Raw genomic sequence first — 15,936 nt, forward strand, 5'->3', positions numbered from 1 at the left:
TCCCCACATAGCCCTCCAAATAGTATAATGGCCCCCACATAGTATAATGATCCCCACATGGCCCTCTAAATAGTATAATGGCTCCAACATAGCCCTCCAAATAGTATAATGGCAATGCGTAGCCCTCCAAATAGTATAATGGTAATGGTCCCCACATCGCCCTCCAAATAGTATAATGGCCCCACATAGTATAATGGTCTCCACATAGCCCTCCATATAGTATAATGGCCCCCACATAGCCCTCCAAAAGGGATAATGGCCCCCACATAGTATAATGGTCCCCACATGGCCCTCCAAATAGTATAATGGCCCCCACATAGTATAGTGGTACCCACATAGCCATCCAAATAGTATAATGGCCCCCACATAGTATAATGGTCCCCACATAGCCCTCCAAATAGTATAATGGCCCCACATAGTATAATGGTTCCCACATAGCTCTCGAAATAGTATAATGGCCCCCACATAGCCCTCCAAAAAGGATAATGGCCCCCACATTGTATAATGGTCCCCACATGGCCCTCCAAATAGTATAATGGCCCCCACATAGTATAATGGTCCCCACATGGCCCTCCAAATGTTATAATGGCCCCCACATAGTATAATGGTTCCCACATGGCCCTCCAAATGTTATAATGGCCCCCACATAGTATAATGGTCCCCACATGGCCCTCCAAATAGTATAATGGCCCCCACATAGTATAATGGTACCCACATAGCCATCCAAATAGTATAATGGCCCCCACATAGTGTAATGGTCCGCACATGGCCCTCTAAATAGTATAATGGCAATGCGTAGCCCTCCAAATAGTATAATGGTAATGGTCCCCACATGGCCCTCCAAATAGTATAATGGCCCGCACTTAGTATAATGGTCTCCACATAGCCCTCCAAATAGAATAATGGCCCCCACATAGTATAATGGTCCCCACATAGACATCCAAATAGTATAATGGCCCCCACATAGTATAATGGTCCCCACATAGCCCTCCAAATAGTATAATGGCCCCACATAGTATAATGGTTCCCACATAGCTCTCGAAATAGTATAATGGCCCCCACATAGTATAATGGTCCCCACATAGCCCTCCAAATAGTATAATGGCCCCCACATAGTATAATGGTCCCCACATGGCCCTCTAAATAGTATAATGGCTCCCACATAGTATAATGGTCCCCACATGGCCCTCTAAATAGTAAAATGGCTCCCACATAGTATAATGGTCCCCACATGGCCCTCTAAATAGTAAAATGGCTCCCACATAGTATAATGGTCCCCACATGGCCCTCCAAATAGTATAATGGCCCCCACATAGTATAATGGTCTCCACATAGCCCTCCAAATAGTATAATGGCCCCCACATAGTATAATGGTCCCCACATAGCCCTCCAAATAGTATAATGGCCCCCACATAGTATAATGGTCCCCACATGGCCCTCCAAATAATATAAAGGCCCCCACATAGCCCTCCAAATAGTATAATGGCCCCACATAGTATAATGGTCCCCACATAGCCAGCGAAATAGTATAATGGCTCCCACAAAGCCCTCCAAATAGTATAATGGCCCCCACATAGCCCTCCAAATAGTGTAATGGGCCCCACATAGCCCTCCAAATAGTATAATGGCTCCCACATAGCCTTCTAAATAGTATAATGGTCCCCACATGGCCCTCCAAATAGTATAATGGCCCCCACATAGTATAATGGTCTCCACATAGCCCTCCAAATAGTATAATGGCCCCCACATAGTATAATGGTCCCCACATAGCCCTCCAAATAGTATAATGGCCCCCACATAGTATAATGGTCCGCACATGGCCCTCCAAATAGTATACAGGCCCCCACATAGTATAATGGTCCCCACATAGCCCTCCAAATAGTATAATGGCCCCACATAGTATAATGGTCCCCACATAGCCATCGAAATAGTATAATGGCTCCCACAAAGCACTCCAAATAGTATAATGGCCCCCACATAGCCCTCCAAATAGTGTAATGGGCCCCACATAGCCCTCCAAATAGTATAATGGCTCCCACATAGCCTTCCAAATAGTATAATGGACCCCTCATACCCCTCCAAATAGTATAATTGCCCCCACAGAGCCCTCCAAATAGTACAATGGTCCCCATATAGCCCTCCAAATTGTATAATGGCTCCCACATAGCCCTCCAAATAGTATAATGGCCCCCACATAGTCCTGCATACAGTATAATGGCTCCCACATAGCCCCCCAAATAGTATAATGGTCCCCACATAGCCCTCCAAATAGTATAATGGCTCCCACATAGCCCTCCAAATACTATAATGGCTCCCACATAGCCCTCCAAATAGTATAATGGCCCCTACATAGCCCTTCATACAGTATAATGTGCCCCACATATTCCTCCATGCAGTATAATGGACCCCACATAGTCCTCCATACAGTATAATGGCTCCACATATTCCTCCATGCAGTATAATGGACCCCAGGTAGTCCTCCATACAGTATTATGGACCCGACATAGTCCTCCATGCAGTATTATGGGCCCCACATAGCCCTCCATACAGTATTATTGGCCTAATATAGTGCTCCATACAGTATTATGGGCCCCTATAATCCTTACAGTATTATGGGCCCCATATAGTCCTCAATACAGTATTATAGGCTCCATATAGTCCTCCATAAAGTATAATAGCCCGATGATGTCCTCCATACATTATTATGTGTCCCATATAGTGCTCCATACAGTATTATGGGCCCCATATAGTCATCCATACAGTATAATGGAGCCCACATAGTCTTCCATACAATATAATGGGCCCCATGAAGTCCTCCATACAGTATAATGGGCCCCACATTAAAAATAAATAAATACTCACCTCTCCCCGTTCCCCTTGTCTCTGCAGCACATCTTCTGACTCTCAGCACTGCTAAGCACAGAGGGCGTGCTGTAGTGACGTTATTGCGTCCTATGCGCTGAGATGTCACAGAGATCAGACACAGAGGGGGAATGATGGGAGAGTGAGCATCAGCTGATGTCTCCCTCTCCCATCATTGTTTCCAAATGTATCGACATCCAGGCTGCCGATACAGCCGAAAGTACTATACCAGTTGGTGGGGCCCGGTGCCAGCACTGGCACGGGACCCCTGGACTCACGAGCCCTATAGCGGCAGTGTGGTCTGCTGCCATTGGTGGTACACCACTGCATGGGTAGGGTGATAGACAGAGATGAGGGAGGAGATATAGGATGGTGCAGATCTGTGAAGAGCTTTGTGGATGATAGAGATACCTTTGTATTGTATTCTGTAGCGAATGGGCAACCAGTGCAGTGACTGGAACAGCATGGCGGCACCGGTGAAGCAGCTGGTTATTTACGTATGGTGTAATTGTTTACATATGAGACTAAATTCTACATTTGTACATTATATTAAAGCTGATGTATAAAAACATATGCTATGGATTTAAAAACAGACATAGAGATGGAATATCGATGAAAATCAGACAAAATTTCATATGCTTGCCTGAATCTGGCCTTACTCAGATAAAATGGTGAATTTTCTGCCAGATTACCTCACATAAAATGGAGGCTCCTCTGATTTCTTCAGATAAGATGGAGGATGTGCTGTGTTATTCAGATAAAATGGAGGATTTGCGGTTTTCTTCAGATAACATGGAGGATTTGCGGTTTTCTTCAGATAAGATGGAGGATGCGCGGTTTTCTTCAGATAAAATGGAGGATGCTCTGTTTTCTTCAGATAAAATGGAGGATGCGCTGTTTTCTTCAGATAAAATGGAGGATGCGCTGTTTTCTTCAGATAAAATGGAGGATGCGCAGTTTTCTTCAGATAAAATGGAGGATGCGTTGTTTTCTTCAGATAAAATGGAGGATGCGCGGTTTTCTTCAGATAAAATGGAGGATGCGCGGTTTTCTTCAGTTAAAATGGAGGATGCGCTGTTTTCTTCAGTTAAAATGGAGGATGCGCTGTTTTCTTCAGATAAAATGGAGGATGCGCTGTTTTCTTCAGATAAAATGGAGGATGTTCTGTTTTCTTCAGATAAAATGGAGGATGCGCTGTTTTCTTCAGATAAAATGGAGGATTTGCGGTTTTCTTCAGATAAAATGGAGGATGCGCTGTTTTCTTCAGATAAAATGGAGGATGCTCTGTTTTCTTCAGATAAAATGGAGGATGCTCTGTTTTCTTCAGATAAAATGGAGGATGCGCTGTTTTCTTCAGATAAGATGGAGGATGCGCTGTTTTCTTCAGATAAAATGGAGGATGTTCTGTTTTCTTCAGATAAAATGGAGGATTCGCGGTTTTCTTCAGATAAAATGGAGGATGCGCAGTTTTCTTCAGATAAAATGGAGGATTCGTGGTTTTCTTCAGATAAAATGGAGGATGTTCTGTTTTCTTCAGATTAAATGGAGGATGCGCTGTTTTCTTCAGATAAAATGGATGATGCGCTGTTTTCTTCAGATAAAATGGAGGATGCGCTGTTTTCTTCAGATAAAATGGAGGATGCGCTGTTTTCTTCAGATAAAATGGAGCATGCTCTGTTTTCTTCAGATAAAATGGAGCATGCTCTGTTTTCTTCAGATAAAATGGAGGATTTGCGGGTTTTCTTCAGATAAAATGGAGGATGCGCTGTTTCTGCTCTCATTTGTCTCAGATAAATCGATGATGCTTATTCTGTGTCTACCTCCGATAAAATGGAGTATCCTGTTGTCTTTAGAAAGAATGGAGGATGCCCTCTCTAAGTCATCCTCAAACAAAATGAAGGCTGCTCTATTTCTTCGAAATCGAGGATGTTTTAGCTCTGTCTACCTCAGCTCTATTTTTCAATCTTCTTGATATAAGATGGCGCTCTCTTTCTCTCTCCCTCAGTTTACCTCAGATGTCATGGAGGACGCTGTCTTTGTACCTCAGATACGATGAAGGATTCTCTCTTTTAGTCGGCCTCAAATAATATGAACGACGCCATTTCTCAGTCTACCTCGGCTAATATGGAAGTCACTCAGAGAGACGACTATAGTGGATTATCTCATAATCTTCCTGACAGGACTGAAAACTGTCCAGTTTTTCTCTTTTCCCTCACTTTTCTAGCTTGTCTCACTCCCGGGTGTTGATGGGAGATGTACTGTAGTTCTGCCCCCGACAGATTTATATAAAGTAGAGAAGTAACGAGAAAAGTCCTTTCCCTCCACTAGACGGGACGCCGGTCACTTCTGGTCTGCTGGAATAACAGGCTCCATATTGTTATATATACTCCTCCCCTGGTCACATGACTGTGACCTCATCACAGGTCCTGTGCGCACAGAACGAGCTATATATCCAGCGAGCGGCTCTGCAGGTGGAGGTATGTGCTCGAGATTCCCCATTACTGTCTGTCGGTATTAGGCGTTATTCACACACGCACGTCCAAAAAAAAATATGTTTTTTTTATTTCATGCGTTTTTCACATATATTACATTTGCACAAAAATGTAAGGACAATTCCAGATGCCGTCCGTGGACAGTCCCATTTTCTTCGCGGACTCGTTCACTTGAATAAACGAGTTCTTGTGGTACTCGTTGACATTATTTTCACCAAATTCTTCAAAACGGTGCATAAATTTTGCTCAAAATTACAAATGCTCTTTATTTTTTTGTCTTTTATTGGTTTGAACCTTGTTTTTTCAGAGCAAAAAGTCGCATGTTCCGCTAAAATTAGCAGAAAAAAAATTAAGATGTACCTAAAGGAAGGCAGGGGGTGGAGGGGGGAGGAATGTAGTAAAATTGCACTAACAGTGGCAATTAATGAATCAGTTGGAAAGTTTGGAGACCCCGAAGAGAAAGGAAAACATAAAAAATACATCTAAAAAGGCGCAAATTAGAAGAATAAAAAAATAATGAAAAAAAAGAGGTGAAAAACTAGACATAAAAGTCTGGACTGGGTCCTTTAAGTATGTTCAGGCAGAAGTTTTCTATTTCGCTTTAGGTGGAAAAATCGGAGAATTCCATGCAGTTTTTCAACAATTTTTTTTCAGTTCTGACACTTGTTTTAAAGGGTTTGTGAACTACTCTGACAACTCTTTCTTAATCTCTATGTTTCACCCAGTAAAATTAAAAAAAAAACACAAATACAGTGGTGTCGCCATTCCAGCAGTGTCAGCACTGGCTCTCCTGGGGCTCACGTGACATTGTTATGTCACGCAATCCCTGCAGCCAATCAGCGCTGGCTTCACTCTCCTCTCTCTACAGACAAAATTGTCATCCAGTGGAAGTGAGAGAACAGCCGCAGAGAGGAGAGTGAATCCAGTCCTGATTGGCTGCAGGGATTGCCTTACATAGTGTCACGTGAGCCCCGGGAGAGCGAGTGCTGACACCGCAGGAATGTCGGGTTTAGGTTTTCAGCTGATTCATCAATTGTGACTTTTTAAAAAGTCGATTTTTTTTTTGTGTGCAAATTCTAATCAACCCCCTCCTCCTTGGAGTGATTTTATGTGCATCTGACATTTTTGTTCAAATTTTGTCACATTTTATCAGAATATGAAACTTTTTTGTTTTAAAGATTAAAGACAAAAATAAAGAGCATTGTTTTATTTTGCGCAAAATTCATGAACTGGGTGCGCCAATTTTGAAGAATTTGGTTACAAAAAATTAACGAAAAAGATGAAACCTTTTCAGGAGTTCGTGTAAAGTCGTAAGATTTATATATATTGATCAATCCCATTTTTATTGACTGTAAAATGACCTTTGATGCTTGTTCCTCGAGTTCCCCATATTATTCATTATATGATTTTTTTCATGATCTAAATCTTTTGTGATCCCAACTGAAAGAACAAAGGCACAAATCTATAGATCTATGAGGCGCTTTACTAGATTATACAAGCATTGCCGATCTACTAGTGGGTTGTTTTTTTTTGCCTATTTTGTGTGTTTGTAAACTTTTTACTTGATATCTTCTCCAAAATTGACCTTGGCCGCAGAATGGATATGGACAGGGAGAAGATGGTGGAGAGGATATTACACCTCACCCTAGAGATCCTCTTCCGGCTTACTGGAGAGGTGAGAGATTCTGATGACGTCACATTACATCATTCTTATCTATGGGAATAACAGATGGACAGAACTGGAGAGGTGAGGACTCTGGAAATGTCTGGAGTGAGATTTATTAATGTGTCTCTCCATAACCAGGATTACACAGTAGTGAAGAAGACCTCTAGTGAGCGCTGTCAGGACCCTGTGTCTGAGGGATGGGGAAGACCCCTGAGCCCAATCACGGGACCTCCATCTCACCCCCTGATACATGAGGACATGAATGAGCAGAAGATCCTAGAACTCGCCTACAAGATGATTGAGCTGCTGACTGGAGAGGTGACACTGCTGGGAATGCTGGGATATTATACAGTAACGCTATGAAGGGATCGGGGGGATGATGGTATCATTGTATGTGTCAGGTTCCTATAAGGTGTCAGGATGTCGCCGTCTATTTCTCCATGGAGGAGTGGGAGTATTTAGAAGGACACAAAGATCTGTACAAGGACGTCATGATGGAGGTTCCCCAGCCCCTCACATCACCAGGTAATAGAGAGGACTAAATACACACGGCCTATAATTATCTGTATGTAAAGAATGGATTCAGTCCCTGTATGTGTTTCCCCCAGATCTATCCAGTAAGAGGACAACACCAGAGAGATGTCCCCGTCCTCTTCTTCCACAGGACTGTAAACAAGAAGATCCCAATGTTCCTCAGGATCATCAGGTAGATGGAGAGAAGGTGTCATGAGATCTCCCCTATGATGTGTAGACGGCTGTGAAGGTCTTGTGCTCAGTCTTGTTTTATCCACCAGTATTATATGTTTTATACTTGTGTAATGAGAACTGTGGAGATGGCAGGATTAGAGCTGATCATAGATGGGACTTCTCATCTGTCTGTGACTTTTACAATATTTGTTTCAGGGTGAAGATCTGACCCATATTAATACTACAGAGACATATGTGAGGGGTGATGAGCGGTGTAAAGAGGAGATTCCTACATATGACCACCCAGGTGAGTAGTGACCACTAAATGCTGAGAAGCCACAGATTATTCTCACTCCTTAACTATAATAATTTTAAGCTACATTTTTTAAGATGTCAATTTTATTTGTTACCTCTATATAAATGGTTTCCTAAAGAATGCTTCCACTTATCAGAATTAGGAGCCCGATATACAGAACCGGCGGTCAAAGAGAGGCATTTGACAGAGGGAGAGCTCTCCTTCTGTCAGCACATCAACCCACCCACTACTCAATTGCAGGGTGCCAAAGGTTTGCTATGGAAACCTGAGGCCAAACAAAGGCCTTAGTGTCTACCATATACCTATACACCAACCTATACACCTATTCAATGATTGACAGTTTTCCTTGTATGATTGTGCATGCAGAGATAGCTGTCAATCACCAAGTAGAACTGCCCACTTAACTAAGATGCATACAAACGCCAGGGATTTCAAAGAATAAAATTCAAGTTATACTAAATCTTTTCCAATATTGTTCTGCTCAGTTTTTCCTCTGTCCAAAGTCCGGACTGCATGCACAATGTGACAGGCTCCCCAGTTATATTATCACAAAGTAAATCTGTTGTATTCTTGGCAGATGTCTTTACGAGGAACTCAGAGAGATCTCCGATATCCTCAGAATTTAAAGCTGAAGGTTGTGGTATCAGCCTAGATACATACGAAGAGCGTGCCATTATTCCAGATATACCCTCACCCTTTCACAACAAAGATCTATCTTCAGATTCATCACAGACTGTTAAGCAAAAGAAAAGTAACAGAAAGGGAGTTAAAGAGCGAAGATCTCACGCAAGGTTGAAGACATTTATATGCTCAGAATGTGGGAAATATTTTAATCATAATTCCGATCTTGTTACACATCAGAGAACTCACACAGGGGAGAAGCCATACTCATGTTCAGAATGCGGGAAATGTTTTAATCGAAAGTCAAATCTTGTTGAGCATCAAAGAATTCACACAGGGGAGAAGCCGTACTCATGTTCAGAATGTGGGAAATGCTTTACATGGAAGCCAACTCTTGCTATACATCAGAGAATTCACACAGGAGATAAGCCATTTGCATGTTCAGAATGTGGGAAATGTTTTGTTCAGAAATCAGATCTTATTAGACATCATCGAATTCACACAAGGAAAAAGCCACCGTCATTTTCATGCTCAGAATGTGAGGCGTTTTTTAAATGGAAATCAGATCTTGTTACACATCAAAGAATTCACACAGGGGAGAAACCATTTTTATGCCCAGTGTGTGGAAAATGTTTTAACGACAAATCTAATCTTGTTAATCACCAGAGAACTCACACAGGGGAAAAGCCATTGTCATGTTCAGAATGTGGGAAATGTTATAGGACTAAAGTAGATGTCATAAAACATCAAAGAAATCACACAGATGAAAAGCCATTTTCATGCCCAGAATGTGGAAAATGTTTTAATTGGAGATCAAATCTGGTTAAGCATCAAAAAATTCACACAGGGGAGAAGCCGTACTCATGTTTAGAATGCGGAAAATGTTTTAAGCAGAAATCAACTCTTACTATACATGAGAGAATTCACACGGGAGAGAAGCCTTTTTCATGTTTAGAATGTGGCAAATGTTTTAGCCATAAATCAGCTTTTGTTATACATCAGAGAAGCCACACCGGGGAGAAGCCGTATTCATGTCCGGAATGTGGGAAATGTTATAGGGCTAAAGTAGATCTCGTTAGACATCAAAGATGTCATAAAAGGGAAATGCCAATAGATAACAAGTTCATAAACATCAAAGAGCTCACACCGAAGTAATTTTTGGTCTTCTACTCGTACAATAAACCTACTGTATTTATGACTTTTATTTCTTTTGCTGCATTAAAAGACCCATAACATTTTTATTTTTTAGTTAATGGAACTTTATGGTGGCTTTTTTGTGGGTTGTGGGGTGTTGATAAAGTTATTAGTACTCTAAAAGAATCACTGAAACTGTGATGGTCCTTTATTGGTCATAATGCGCTGTGACAAAGTCACTGACAGAGTGCTGGAAAGGAGATATGTTTCACTTAGGCTGTTGGCTTGTTATGTGCCGAGAGGGTTAATCAGCCATTTTTAATGGGTCAGGTTTTATGTCAACAGCTGTAGAGCAGGTGCGAGGCTATTCACCATATCTCCACCCGAGGTGAGGTCTGAGATATAAATAGCCACCCTGTTGAGTCATGTGGTTTTCATAATCTGGAGAGGCTAGCTCCAGACAGGAGATGTTTGGTTTTAGCTAAACCTGAACAGTGTGTTTGCTGAACCCTGAAAGGGTGAATCTCCGATACCACAAAGACTGTGTGTGGTATTACCACTGAGTTTTGTTTGTTTTCCTGTTTTTGTCCAAAGGGCTGTATTTATTTTTACTTCACCACGGTTTATGCCACCTGTATAATAAACCTGGCAAGAACTTTAAGAGACAGAGTTCCCGTGTCTACCTCCATGTATAGCTGAGTGAGCTCATCTACCACAGGTGGTGCTAGAAGTGAGGGCAATTTCCCTAGGGAGCACTCGTTACGGCAGTGGATAAACTGCATGTCTTGGGTGAAGTCGGCAGTGAGCCAGGAAGTGAAGTTAGGCAGCATGGAGGACCTGATTAAGCACCTTGTGAAAGCACAACAGCAGCAACAGCTGGCCCAACAGCAGCAACAGCTGGCACATCAGGAGACAATTAAGCTGCTGATGCAACAGATCCAACAACAGCAGCATCAGCACCTGCAGCAGCAGCAACAAGACCAGTACCGACAACAGCAGCAGCAGATTGAGTTGCTCACAAAGGCGGTTTGTGTGTGGCCGGCAGCCACCCCCCCAAGTCTAGGTAACGACACATGCGTCCGGAAGGAGGTAAGACGAGCAATGCAAAAAATGACCCCGGGCGATGATGCGGAAAGCGGGGGTACCAAGTGACTCAGACAGGAGCTGGTTACACCATGATGGATCCCCGTCGCAGTAAGAGGCGGATGAGTTTACCCTGTGTGTCTTTGCTGGTGACTAGGACGAGATGGTGACCCAGTAGACCGAGATTCCTGAATTGGGGGATTCTGGGGGAAATATTGGTACTGCTCAAATGCAGGATGTTACCTTGAAGAATGCATTCTGTAACGGGTCCGGGAGGCGGAACCTCTGAGCTACTATACAAGGGGGCGGCCCTTGTAAGGGAGCGGGTGGCAGTCTCTGGGTGAACGGACAGGGAGTTACGGCAAGTGATCAGGGCAGTCTCTGGGTAAGGGGTAGGTACGACCTGTGATGGCAGAGCCTCCGGGTAGGCTAGCAGGCAGATGGTAGATGTGTGCTCCCAGGTGAGCAAGCGAGAGTCTCTGGAATAGCAGGTGGTCACGGCACGTGACGGCGGAACCTCCGGGCTGGCAGGCAGGTAGGTAACGGAGAAGCGCTCCCAGGTGAGCGGGCAAGAGTCTCTGGAATAGCTGGTGGTCACCGCACGTGACAACGGAGCCTCCGGGCTGGCAAGCAGGCAGGTAACGGAGATGCGCTCCCAGGTGAGCGGGCAAGAGTCTCTGAGATAGCTGGTGGTCACAGCACGTGACAACGGAGCCTCCGGGCTGGCAAGCAGGCAGGTAACGGAGATGCGCTCCCAGGTGAGCGGGCAAGAGTCTCTGAGATAGCTGGTGGTCACAGCACGTGACAACGGAGCCTCCGGGCTGGCAAGCAGGCAGATAACGGAGAAGCGCTCCCAGGTGAGCGGGCAAGCTGGTCCATAGACAGACTGACCGGAGTAGTAAGGCAGACCGTCGGACCTCAGGCAAGCAGGCAGGTAGCTGATATGCGCTCCCAGGTGAGCGGGCAGGCTGGTCCTTTAGACAGACTGACAGGAGTAGTAAGGCAGACCGTCGGACCTCAGACTGGCAGACAGGTAACAAGTATTCAGGCAGGAATCAGGCAGGTAACTGGCAGGTAACTAGCAGGAAACTGGCAGGAAACTGGCAGGTAACTGGCAACGGGACCTGAGGGCTGAAGCACAGGTGAGACACAGGTGCAAACAACATTGCTCGGGCACCTCCATTTTGGAGGAGGTGCCTTATATATGATGAAGTCCTCCGGCCATTGGCCGGGGACTCTTTAGGGCGGCGCGCGCGGCCCCTTTAAGAGGAGGGGAGCGCGCGCGCGCGCGCCCTAAGCACAGGGGCCGGGAAGGAGCGCGCGCTGAGAGCAGAGCAGGAGGAGGACGCCGGGACGGAGCGCGCGCAGACAGCAGAGCAGGAGGAGGACGCCGGGACGGAGCGCGCGCTGACAGCAGAGCGGGGAGAGGACGCCGGGACGGAGCGCGCGCTGACAGCGGAGCGGTGAGGGGAGCAGCGTCCCTGCCTAGCAGAGGGCAGGGACGCCAGCGCTACAGTACCCCCCCCTTTAGGCCCCCCCTTTTTTAGGCCAGACAGAAATTTAGCTAGGATGAGAGGGGCATGGATATTCTCCCGGGGCTCCCACGTTCTCTCCTCAGGACCAAACCCCCTCCAATCTACCAAGAAAAAGGTCTTTCCTCTTACCCTTTTGGTGGCAAGAATGTTCTCTACCTCAAACTCGTCCTCAGCAGAAACCGGAGCAAGAGGCGTACCTGTAGACTTAGAAAAAGAGTTAAGTACCACAGGTTTGAGGAGAGATACATGGAAGGAGTTAGGGATCCGTAAGTTGGCCGGGAGTTTCAATTTATAGGCCACCGGGTTGATCTGACTGATAACCTCCAGTGGGCCGATGAACCGAGGCCCCAACTTATAGGAAGGGATCTTGAGCCGGACATATTTGGACGAGAGCCAGACTTTATCCCCAGGACGGAATTGAGGAGGATCCAGACGTCCTTTGTCAGCGTGCCTTTTCATACGCTCGGATGACAGAAGGAGTGCGGACCGGGTACTCTCCCATATGGAGGAAGACTCGCTCTCGTGATTGTTGTACGAGAATTCGGCCCATGGCAGGAGATCCACCCAGTCAGAATGGTGAGCATTAACGAAGTGCCGGAGGTAACTGGTCAGGTTCTGATTGATCCGCTCCACTTGACCATTAGACTGTGGGTGGTAAGCGGAGGAGAAGTCCAGAGTGACGTCTAGCAATTTACAAGTGGCTCTCCAGAAACGAGAAGTGAACTGTACTCCTCGATCCGACACGATGTGACGGGGCAGGCCATGAAGACGGAAGATGTGGCGGATAAAGACTCTAGCCAGCTCGGGTGCAGACGGAAGACCTGGCAGGGGAATGAAGTGAGCCATCTTGGAAAAGCGGTCAGCGACCACCCAAATGACCGTACAACCGGCAGAGACGGGCAGATCAGTTACGAAGTCCATCGCTATATGCTGCCAGGGGGCAGCAGGTGCTGGCAGAGGAAGAAGGCGGCCGGCCGACAGATGTCTCGGAACCTTGTTGCGGGCGCAGGACACACAGGCAGAAACAAAGTCCATAACATCCTTGTGCAGGTTAGGCCACCAGTAGTGCCGGGTAATAAGCTGGAGGGTCTTTTTCTGACCGGCGTGGCCAGCTAGTTTAGACGAATGACCCCAGTGTAGGATCCTCTCCCGATCAGGTACCGATACGAACGTCTTACCAGGAGGGAGACAATTTAGACTCACGGGAGCCACCTGCATTACTCTGGCGGAATCGATGGGGCAGTCACATGGTCTATGAGGTGGTAATGTCTCTGCCTCCTCCATATCAAAGACATCAGCACAAGACCCATAAGGAATCGGAAGTCCAGGTAGATTAGCTGGGATAGGAGAGGGACGGACGGAATGGACGGGAACCAGACAGGTTTTATGACAGTCTTGTCCCCAGCGAAGGACTTCTCCGGTTTGCCAGTCAAGCACGGGTGCATGTCTCTGGAGCCAAGGCAGACCTAGCAAGAGGGCGTGAGAGAGTCCAGGCAGAACGTGAAGGGAGATACTCTCTGAATGCAGCATACCCACTTGCAGAGTAATGGATTCGGTGATGAATTGGATGGGGCGAGATAAGAGGCCCCCATCCACGGCAACAACAGACAAGGGTACAGCCAGAGGTTTGGTGGGGATGCGGTATTTCTCCACCAGGGACAGTGAAATAAGATTTCCGGCTGCTCCAGAGTCAAGTTGGGCTAGTTCGGAATAACGATTCTCCCCGCAGATGATTGAGACAGACAGCAGCAGGGATGGAGAGGATTTATTTTTGTCTAGATCAAGTCCTCTGAGCGAACCTAGACACAGGCGTTCTCCCGACCTCTCCGGGCAGGCACGGATCCGATGCTCCTTACTGCCACAGTAGAAGCAGCTCCCCTCGGCACGGCGAAAGTCCTGACGGGATTTGACCATCTTGGTCTGGTCGACCTGCATAGGCTCAGGAGAGTGTACCAGGGGAGAAACGGAAGGAGTGACGGGTTTCAGAAAAGTAGGAACCAGACGTGGAAGCCCCTTTTCACGGGTGACCTCTTTGGCACGTTCCTGGAACCGTAGGTCAATCCGGGTGGCAAGAGTTATTAGGTCATCGAGAGTGGTAGGAATGTCCCGACCAGCAAGTTCATCTTTAATACGGCCGGACAGACCCTCCCAGAAGACGGATACCAGAGCTTCGTTATCCCAGGCCAGCTCCGAGGCAAGGGTACGGAACCGTATGGCATATTGACCCACGGTGAGGCTTCCCTGACGGAGGCGTAGCAGAGATGATGCGGATGAGGTCCTCCGTCCGGGTTCATCGAAGGCTTTCCGGAAAGCCGTGAGAAAGGCAGGCAAGTCGGACACCAGGGGGTCTCCTCTCTCCCATAGAGGATTTAGCCAGGCCAGAGCCTCCCCGGTGAGATGGGACATGATGAATGCAATTTTGGCTCGGTCGGAATTAAACTGGTGGGACAATAGTTCAAAATGCAGGGTGCACTGATTTATGAAGCCCCGAGCCAGGACGGAGTCGCCTCCGAAGCGAGGAGGTGCAGAGAGCCGGGGTCCGGAAAAGGATACCATGGTACTGGCCGTAGTTGTTGGTGGATCAGACAGAGTGTTCAGGCGAGTATTAACATTCCGCAGGTGACCCAGGATGGCCTCCTGTTGGGACCTCTGACGGGACAGTTCAAGACAGAGGTCCGAGAGCGAGGGAGCTTGGGTGCCACCGGGTTCCATGGCCCGAGCAAACTGTAACGGGTCCGGGAGGCGGAACCTCTGAGCTACTATACAAGGGGGCGGCCCTTGTAAGGGAGCGGGTGGCAGTCTCTGGGTGAACGGACAGGGAGTTACGGCAAGTGATCAGGGCAGTCTCTGGGTAAGGGGTAGGTACGACCTGTGATGGCAGAGCCTCCGGGTAGGCTAGCAGGCAGATGGTAGATGTGTGCACCCAGGTGAGCAAGCGAGAGTCTCTGGAATAGCAGGTGGTCACGGCACGTGACGGCGGAACCTCCGGGCTGGCAGGCAGGTAGGTAACGGAGAAGCGCTCCCAGGTGAGCGGGCAAGAGTCTCTGGAATAGCTGGTGGTCACCGCACGTGACAACGGGACCTCCGGGCTGGCAAGCAGGCAGGTAACGGAGATGCGCTCCCAGGTGAGCGGGCAAGAGTCTCTGAGATAGCTGGTGGTCACAGCACGTGACAACGGAGCCTCCGGGCTGGCAAGCAGGCAGGTAACGGAGATGCGCTCCCAGGTGAGCGGGCAAGAGTCTCTGAGATAGCTGGTGGTCACAGCACGTGACAACGGAGCCTCCGGGCTGGCAAGCAGGCAGATAACGGAGAAGCGCTCCCAGGTGAGCGGGCAAGCTGGTCCATAGACAGACTGACCGGAGTAGTAAGGCAGACCGTCGGACCTCAGGCAAGCAGGCAGGTAGCTGATATGCGCTCCCAGGTGAGCGGGCAGGCTGGTCCTTTAGACAGACTGACAGGAGTAGTAAGGCAGACCGTCGGACCTCAGACTGGCAGACAGGTAACAAGTATTCAGGCAGGAATCAGGCAGGTAACTGGCAG

The 15,936-nt window shown here is 47.1% G+C and overlaps 1 protein-coding gene and 1 pseudogene across 1 annotated transcript; both read left to right on the forward strand.

The window, feature by feature from the left end:
• The first annotated feature begins 5,186 nt into the window (after nt 1-5,186).
• LOC141197726 (oocyte zinc finger protein XlCOF29-like) lies at nt 5,187-7,383 on the forward strand. Its single transcript, XM_073662809.1, has 3 exons — nt 5,187-5,339; nt 6,951-7,029; nt 7,159-7,383. The coding sequence occupies exons 2-3, from the start codon at nt 6,952-6,954 to the stop codon at nt 7,381-7,383; spliced, it is 303 nt and encodes a 100-aa protein (XP_073518910.1). The 5' UTR covers nt 5,187-5,339; nt 6,951.
• A 42-nt stretch (nt 7,384-7,425) lies between these two features.
• LOC141197774 (uncharacterized) overlaps nt 7,426-15,936 on the forward strand; it is a 52,440-nt pseudogene continuing 43,929 nt past the window's right edge.

This window comes from Phyllobates terribilis, unplaced genomic scaffold, assembly GCF_046119375.1.
Source record: "Phyllobates terribilis strain yellow unplaced genomic scaffold, ASM4611937v1 Scaffold_86__1_contigs__length_6382490, whole genome shotgun sequence".
NCBI lineage: Eukaryota > Metazoa > Chordata > Amphibia > Anura > Dendrobatidae > Phyllobates > Phyllobates terribilis.